We start from the raw sequence: 9,183 nt of genomic DNA, 5'->3' as shown, positions 1-9,183 counted from the left end.
TCGCACCTGCCCCGTCAAGGAGAACGGGAACTGTGAGGCGGGGAATATTCAGCCTACGAACGGCACTCTGTAGTCTGACGCGAGCACTATGAAATCGTGGGTAGTGAAGGTGTTCCAGTGTGTCCTCCTGGGTCGGACACCACTGGCAGGATGGTGAATCTACCGGCCATAGACGATGGAATGTGCAGCCAGGCAGGTATGGCCCAATCCGGAGACGAGTGATAGCCGTGTCGAGGAGTCGAGAATGATGACGAGTCTATGGACGCGGGGAGGAGTCCTCCCGGAGACCCGTCAGAGAGGAGGACCTGAGTGCTGGCTCCATCATTGCCTCCCAACTCGCGAGGCCGTCCGGAGTTGCGGGAGAATTTCGGAAAGGTCCAGAGGCACACATGTAGTCATGGAGACCATGCACCATCCCTGCTGCTGCTGAGTCGGATGATGATGATGATGATGAATATTAAGCCACCCAAAAGGTGGCACGGGCATGAATAGCCCGTAAGTGGTGGCCCTTTTGAGCCATTACCAGTATCAAGAGCTGATACTGGAGATCTGTGGAGGTGCGACTGCACCCTGCGTGACGGGAGATGTCTCCCGTCGCTGCGTCGGCCACCTCATTCTCATTAATACCGACATGTGACGGAACCCATTGGAGATAGATAGACCATCCCTGAGTACCAGAGTATGACAGCAGTTCTCCACGGATCTGTGACACAGTAATGACAATGGTCTCGTGGACGCCGAGATGATATCAGATGTAGGGATGTAACTGAGTCCACGTAGAAAAAGACCGCAGAAGGTCCTGAAACTTGTCGAGAGTCGTAAGGTCAGTAAGATGGCAAACAGTTCCCCGGCCAGGCACGAATGAGCAGGGGAGAGCTTCCAGAAGGAAAAACAGAAGGAAAGAGTCTGTCCTTCCTTCTGTCAGAGTCTGACAGAAGGAAAAAGGAGGAAAGTATGCTGCCGCAGATGTGGATGGTGGCTGGTCTTTAAAATTAATCTGATCTCTGAAAATGCTATGTATGTGTTGGTTAGTACTGTAAATGTGTGGCCACGTCTGTGGTAGTAAATAAACAAAAACTCATAATACCGTCCTCTGGTGTTTCCCGTCACCACCCGTCACCACCCGTCACCACCCGTCACCACCCGTCACCTGCTGCTACCCGTCACCACCCGTCACCACCCGTCACCTGCTGCTACCCGTCACCACCCGTCACCACCCGTCACCTGCTGCTACCCGTCACCACCCGTCACCTGCTGCTACCCGTCACCACCCGTCACCACCCGTCACCTGCTGCTACCCGTCACCACCCGTCACCACCCGTCACCACCCGTCACCTGCTGCTACCCGTCACCACCCGTCACCTGCTGCTACCCGTCACCACCCGTCACCACCCGTCACCTGCTGCTACCCGTCACCACCCGTCACCTGCTGCTACCCGTCACCACCCGTCACCTGCTGCTACCCGTCACCACCCGTCACCACCCGTCACCTGCTGCTACCCGTCACCACCCGTCACCACCCGTCACCTGCTGCTACCCGTCACCACCCGTCACCACCCGTCACCTGCTGCTACCCGTCACCACCCGTCACCACCCGTCACCACCCGTCACCACCCGTCACCTGCTGCTACCCGTCACCACCCGTCACCTGCTGCTACCCGTCACCACCCGTCACCACCCGTCACCTGCTGCTACCCGTCACCACCCGTCACCACCCGTCACCTGCTGCTACCCGTCACCACCCGTCACCACCCGTCACCTGCTGCTACCCGTCACCACCCGTCACCACCCGTCACCTGCTGCTACCCGTCACCACCCGTCACCTGCTGCTACCCGTCACCACCCGTCACCTGCTGCTACCCGTCACCACCCGTCACCTGCTGCTACCCGTCACCACCCGTCACCACCCGTCACCTGCTGCTACCCGTCACCACCCGTCACCTGCTGCTACCCGTCACCACCCGTCACCTGCTGCTACCCGTCACCACCCGTCACCTGCTGCTACCCGTCACCTGCTGCTACCCGTCACCACCCGTCACCTGCTGCTACCCGTCACCACCCGTCACCTGCTGCTACCCGTCACCACCCGTCACCTGCTGCTACCCGTCACCACCCGTCACCTGCTGCTACCCGTCACCACCCGTCACCTGCTGCTACCCGTCACCACCCGTCACCTGCTGCTACCCGTCACCACCCGTCACCACCCGTCACCTGCTGCTACCCGTCACCACCCGTCACCTGCTGCTACCCGTCACCACCCGTCACCTGCTGCTACCCGTCACCACCCGTCTAGGGTCCAAGCCCCGGGGGCCAAGATGGCCCTGACCATGTTGTGTGGTCTGCCGTGATGATTCGTGTGTGGCTCAACTTTAGTTACAAGGACTTTTGTTCACTAAATTGTTCTTGAAACTCCTTGTTGTTGGATTATCGCAGAGGACGCTGCCCCAGCAAGGGGAGAGAGAGAGAGAGAGAGAGAGAGAGAGAGAGAGAGAGAGAGAGAGAGAGAGAGAGAGAGAGAGAGAGAGAGAGAGAGAGAGAGAGAGAGAGAGAGAGAGAGAGAGAGACAGAGAGACAGAGAGAGAGATGATGGAGAGTAGCGATCAGGGAGGGTGAGGGGAGATAGAGTGATGAGGGAGGGGAATCGGAGATACAATAAGAGAAAAGGGTTAAAGGTAAGAGAAGTGAGAGAAGATTCGGGAAAAATTGGTGAGAATAACAGTAGATAGGAATATATATATAGATGAACAAGAAATTCAAATATTAGGAGGAATAGAAGAAGTATATACTGGAAGTAGGGAGACAGGGAACTTCTGGGAGTGGGTAGGGAGGAAGGGAACTTCTGGGAGATAGTAGGGAGGAAGGGAACTTCTGGGAGATAGTAGGGAGACAGGGACCTTCTGGGAGATAGTAGGGAGGAAGGGAACTTCTTGGAGTGGGTAGGGAGGAAGGGAACTCCTGAGAGACGGTAGGGAGAAAGGGGAGCCTGTGGACAAGGTAAGGGAGCTAAATATATAAGCGGTGGTGGCAGTAATTGGTCAGTGATCCGAGAGGGAGGGAATGGGGGAAAAAACAAGGGGCAGAAATGGGAAGATAAATGAATGGGGAGGGTGGCTAATGGAGGAGAAGGACAAGTGGTGAGGAGAGAGAAAGATATATATATATATATATATATATATATATATATATATATATATATATATATATATATATATATATATGCGAACAAGCCTGAATGGTCCCCAGGACATATGCAACTGAAAACTCACACCCCAGAAGTGACTCGAACCCATACTCCCAGAATATATATATATTAGTTATATATATATATATATATATATATATATATATATATATATATATATATATATATAGAATGTGTAACTGAAAACTCACACCCCAGAAGTGACTCGAACCCATACTCCCAGAAGCAACGCAACTGGTATGTACAAGACGCCTTAATCCACTTGACCATCACGACCGGACAAAATGAGGTGATAGCCGAGGCTATTTGAACCACCCCACCGCCGGCACTCGGATAGTAATCTTGGGCATAGCATTTTACCAAATCACCTCATTCTTTGGGGCACACGTGAGGAACACAAAAGGAACACACGTGAGTATGGGTTCGAGTCACTTCTGGGGTGTGAGTTTTCAGTTGCATATTGTCCTGGGGACCATTCAGGCTTGTTCGCATAGAATGTGTGTGTGTATATTCACCTATTTGTGCTGGCCGGGGTTGAGCTCTGGCTCTTTGGTCCTGCCTCTCAACTGTCAATCAACTGGTGTACAGATTCCTGAGCCTACTGGGCTCTATCATATCTACATTTGAAACTGTGTATGTACACCCGTAGATTAACAGTTGAGAGGCGGGACCAAAGAGCCAGAGCTCAACCCCCGCAAGCACAACTACGTGAGTGCAACTAGGTGAGTACCTGTATACAAGCATAGACACCAATTGACTCTCACACACAAAATATATATATATTCAAATATAAATATATATATAGTATGTATATTCAAATTTCAAGCCCGTCCATTTTCTTGCTGGGTAGTCATATTGAGCACTATTTCTGAGACAGAGACAAATCTTGCGCTGCGAGTTTACCCGCAGGATGTGGAGAGAGAGCAACCGGTGCCAGGGGTGTGAAGAGGAGGTTATCTTGAGGTTATCTTGAGATGATTTCGGGGCTTTAGTATCCCCGCGGCCCGGTCCTCGACCAGGCCTCCACCCCCAGGAAGCAGCCCGTGACAGCTGACTAACACCCAGGTACCTATTTTACTGCCAAGTAACAGGGGCATAGGGTGAAAGAAACTCTGCCCATTGTTTCTCGCCGGCGCCTGGAATCGAACCCAGGACCACAGGATCACAAGTCCAGCGTGCTGTCCGCTCGGCCGACCGGCTCCCCAGGAGGTAACAGTTTGTATCGGAATGCTTCGTGTTTTCACCAAGAGCTGCAGCAAGAATACAATAACAGTTTACTGGACCAAGAAGTGTAGGAATGCCCTGAGGGACTCTTGGCCAGGAAGCTCCGTCAGGGGAGACGAATGAGATCTTATACGTTGTCTTACCAGTTGAAGGCGGCCGATGGCTTGATCTTGATGCGATTGATCACAGCGTCAAAATGTTCATGTTTTAGTGTAATGAAAAGCACCGCAATACTGACGTTTCCCGGTCTAATAAGTATTAGCCTTGATAAACTATACTTGGGTAGACTAGGTATGTATGTCTTGGGTTAACAAAAACCACTCTTTAGGAAAATAGGAAAAAAACAATTCTTATCTTTTTCCTATCTAATAAAGATTGAAAAAATCCTATCTTTAGGCTAGAATGACCACATTCTAGCCTAAAGACAGGAGACAGACTAAGAACGTTCAGTCTTCCCGGGACGGTCCGTATTGAACCACAAAGCCCCATCTTCTCCGGTCTGACGCTCCATGTTAGAGCGAAGATGAAACTCAACCTAAGAGTTAAATTAATATTTGCAACAAATTCGGCGTCAATGATCATGTTATACTTCGAGACACAATACTCAGCTAACTGTACTAACACAGAAAGCTTGCGAGTCTCCTGAGACAACCAACACAACTCTTCGAAAAGGAGACAAGGAGCGATCACTGACCTCCCCGCCTCATGGCTGACCTGTTGAGGTCAGATGGGGTCACCTGTGTCTCTTCTGAGGAGCCGGAGACCCCTGCTTGGCCACCTGCCCATCACATCATCTCATCTTGTGCTTGGTAGCACGACACACCCCCTAGGGGGGGCCCTCCCTCGAGAGGAGCAGGAGGAGGAGAGAGAGGGAAGGAGGAGCAGGAGGAGGAGAGAGAGGGAAGGAAGAGCAAGAGGAGGAGAGGGGGGAGGAGGAGCAGGAGGAGGAGAGAGAGGGAAGGAGGAGCAGGAGGAGGAGAGAGAGGGAAGGAAGAGCAAGAGGAGGAGAGGGGGGGGAGGAGGAGGTGGAGGGTTAACAATAGGAGGCAAAGACAAGCGAGACGAAGAATATAAAACAAAAGATAAAGAACAAAGTACACAAGGAGGAAAATAATAAAGAAGCACTAAAATGATGAGAAAAAGAAGGGAGAGCAGTAAGAGGCGAAGGAGGATAAGAGAAGGAAAGAGAATAAAGTGGAGAACTTGGAGCAAATGGTGGATAGGGGAACACTGAGAGGTGAGGGATAGGCCAGAGGACGAGGTGCCCTAGCGTCGTGGTGGATGGTTCAGTAGCGTCGTGGTGGATGGTTCCCTAAGCGTCGTGGTGGATGGTTCCCTAAGCGTCGTGGTGGATGGTTCACTAAGCGTGGTGGTGGATGGTTCACTAAGCGTGGTGGTGGATGGTTCACTAAGCGTGGTGGTGGATGGTTCACTAAGCGTCGTGATGGATGGTTCACTAAGCGTCGTGGTGGATGGTTCACTAAGCGTCGTGGTGGATGGTTCCCTAAGCGTGGTGGTGGATGGTTCACTAAGCGTCGTGGTGGATGGTTCACTAAGCGTGGTGGTGGATGGTTCCCTAAGCGTCGTGGTGGATGGTTCCCTAAGCGTCGTGGTGGATGGTTCACTAAGCGTCGTGGTGGATGGTTCCCTAAGCGTCGTGGTGGATGGTTCCCTAAGCGTCGTGGTGGATGGTTCCCTAAGCGTCGTGGTGGATGGTTCACTAAGCGTGGTGGTGGATGGTTCCCTAAGCGTCGTGGTGGATGGTTCACTAAGCGTCGTGGTGGATGGTTCACTAAGCGTGGTGGTGGATGGTTCACTAAGCGTGGTGGTGGATGGTTCACTAAGCGTCGTGATGGATGGTTCCCTAAGCGTCGTGGTGGATGGTTCCCTAAGCGTCGTGGTGGATGGTTCACTAAGCGTGGTGGTGGATGGTTCCCTAAGCGTCGTGGTGGATGGTTCACTAAGCGTCGTGGTGGATGGTTCACTAAGCGTGGTGGTGGATGGTTCACTAAGCGTGGTGGTGGATGGTTCCCTAAGCGTCGTGGTGGATGGTTCCCTAAGCGTCGTGGTGGATGGTTCACTAAGCGTCGTGGTGGATGGTTCCCTAAGCGTCGTGGTGGATGGTTCCCTAAGCGTCGTGGTGGATGGTTCACTAAGCGTCGTGGTGGATGGTTCACTAAGCGTGCTGGTGGATGGTTCACTAAGCGTCGTGGTGGATGGTTCACTAAGCGTCGTGGTGGATGGTTCACTAAGCGTCGTGATGGATGGTTCACTAAGCGTCGTGGTGGATGGTTCACTAAGCGTCGTGATGGATGGTTCACTAAGCGTGGTGGTGGATGGTTCACTAAGCGTCGTGATGGATGGTTCCCTATCATCTTGGAGATCAAATTTCGCCAATGACACCTTCAGGTCTCCAATAGCATCAGAAAAAATGACAAACGGGTCTTTAAGGATATAATACACCCCATATACTTTTCAAAAAAACTTTACTGGACTCTGCCTAACAGTTTTCGAATGAGTATTCAGCTTTGTGCCTGATGTGTATGCCCTTGATGCTCCCAACGCTTTAGGAGCATCAAGAAACAGAGAACAGATTTACCGTTTAAAGTTGCAGAACTTAATAGAAATATTACAACGGAAACTACCAAAAATAACAATTAAGGTAATGTCAAATAAGCGTCAAAATAGGATGAAATGAGCGTGAAGAACAATGCCGTCCAGGGCAGAATTAAACAGTAACAAGTGTGACTTACAGGAGTGGCCAGCTCCGTGGACGACACCATGTGCTTCCGGTCTAGACAAGTTGAGAACCTGCCGCGGAAGGTTGTCTCACCCGTAAGGAAGGTTGTCTTACCGGTAAGGAAGGCTGTCTCACTGTAAGGAAGGTTGTCTCACCCATAAGGAAGGTTGTCTCACTGTAAGGAAGGTTGTCTCACCCATAAGGAAGGTTGTCTCACTGTAAGGAAGGTTGTCTCACTGTAAGGAAGGTTGTCTCACCGTAAGAATAAACCAACAACGGAGATAATAAAGTATATATGACCAAGGGACTATATACCATATACTAGGAGACAATCCTGTATAACACCCCATATCATACAACTTGTATACCACAATGTATCATACAACAGCATGAAACATAATACAAAATAAGGAAAGTGTAGACCCAACCACACCCCCTCTCACACCTCACTAACCCCCCTCCCTCCCATAACCCCACCCCATAACTTACCCATACCCCAGCCCCCATAACTTACCCATAACCCCCCCCCCCATAACTTACCCATAACCCAGCCCCCATAACTTACCCATAACCCCCCCATAACTTACCCATAACCTAGCCCCCATAACTTACCCATAACCCCCCCCCATAACTTACCCATAACCTAGCCCCTCTAATGCTTACCCCTCAATACCTTAGGTCAGGATAAGAGGACACTGAATAAACGAGGATGACGAGGAAGGCGAGGAGGATGGGTGAAGGATGGGAAGTAAAGAAGAGAAATGAAGGAAGCGAGAAGGATAACAACGAGGAGTAGGAGGAGGAGGAGGTGGAAGGAAGATAAAGAGGGAGGAGGGAAGCGAGGGAGAGGAGGAGGGAGGGAGAGCAGTTAAAGGAGATGGTCTGGATGAGGCGGTAATGAAGGGGGGAGGAGGGGGGGAAACACCTGTTAATCCTCACAGGTCTTGGGCGGTCACGAGTATATGGTGGAGGCTGGGCTGGGGTCAGGCTGGGGTCAGGTCGGGGCATGGGCCGGGCTGGGGTGGGGGCTGGAGTTGGGCTTTCGTCGGGGCTGGGGTCGAATTTGGGGCTGGACTGGGTTCGAGTCGGATAGGGGTTTGGGGTCGGGCTGGGGTCAGGTCGGAGAGGGGGGTTTGGGGTCGGAGCTGGGGTCGGTGGATGTATATCACTATCTACTGCGTGTGGTCGGTGTATATCGCTGTATATACATTAAACATTTAATTGTGTATATCGTACATTGAATCGTTTACATTCATGAAGCAAGTGTGGAAAATGCACAGTTTTGGCAAAAGTTCAGCAGGTGAATATTACAGTGTGTGTGATCATTCTTTCACGAGATGTTTCATATTCAGTAGCTTTAGAGGAGGGCCGCCCCAGTGCCAGTGCCACACAACTACCTCCACACATTAAAGAAGGTTGAGGCTTCGTGCCTACTTTAATTGCTCGGTTAAAGACTAAATAAGACTTCGCCAAAGTTGCAACAGGTGGAGAGTTTCTCGAGTTTGTATCACGTTTTTTTTTCGGGGTGTGTTGAGCAGGGAAAGGAGTGTGATGGGTGGGTTGTGGGATGGGTGAGATGGAGAGAGACAGGGTGAGAGAGATGGTGGTGGGTCAGCCCGGCCTCAACTCAAGTCCATTACATCCAGCGGTCAACCCCACAAACGCAGTCATAAATTTTAAAACTGTGTTCATTCAAAATGGGAATTTTGTCAAATATAAATTTCAATATTTTATATATTAGCATATTGTGCATGTTTAGGCTATTGTTAGGTTAGGTCTTTAGGTTCTGTTGGCGATTATTTGTATTTGTAGTACGTGGGTGAAGCGTTTCAACCCGTCCTCGACTCAAGTCCATTACATCCAGCGGTCGACCCCACACACGCATTCATAAATTTTAATATGCTGTTCATTCAAAACGGGAATTTTCTCAAGTATAAATTAATATTATAATATATTGGCATATTGTGCATATATAGGCATAGGATAGGTTAGGTGTTTAGGTTCTGTTGGCGATTAT

General features: G+C 50.7%; 1 protein-coding gene across 1 annotated transcript; it reads right to left on the bottom strand.

The window, feature by feature from the left end:
- Window positions 1-5,692: 5,692 nt before the first annotated feature.
- LOC138367526 (proteoglycan 4-like) lies at window positions 5,693-7,710 on the bottom strand. Its single transcript, XM_069329210.1, has 2 exons — window positions 7,707-7,710; window positions 5,693-6,870 (listed from the first exon to the last, which is right to left on the bottom strand). The coding sequence occupies exons 1-2, from the start codon at window positions 7,708-7,710 to the stop codon at window positions 5,693-5,695; spliced, it is 1,182 nt and encodes a 393-aa protein (XP_069185311.1).
- Between the last annotated feature and the right edge of the window lie 1,473 nt (window positions 7,711-9,183).

The sequence above is a fragment of the Procambarus clarkii genome, chromosome 22 (assembly GCF_040958095.1).
Source record: "Procambarus clarkii isolate CNS0578487 chromosome 22, FALCON_Pclarkii_2.0, whole genome shotgun sequence".
Lineage (NCBI taxonomy): Eukaryota > Metazoa > Arthropoda > Malacostraca > Decapoda > Cambaridae > Procambarus > Procambarus clarkii.
This window is presented reverse-complemented; position numbering and strand designations above follow the sequence as displayed.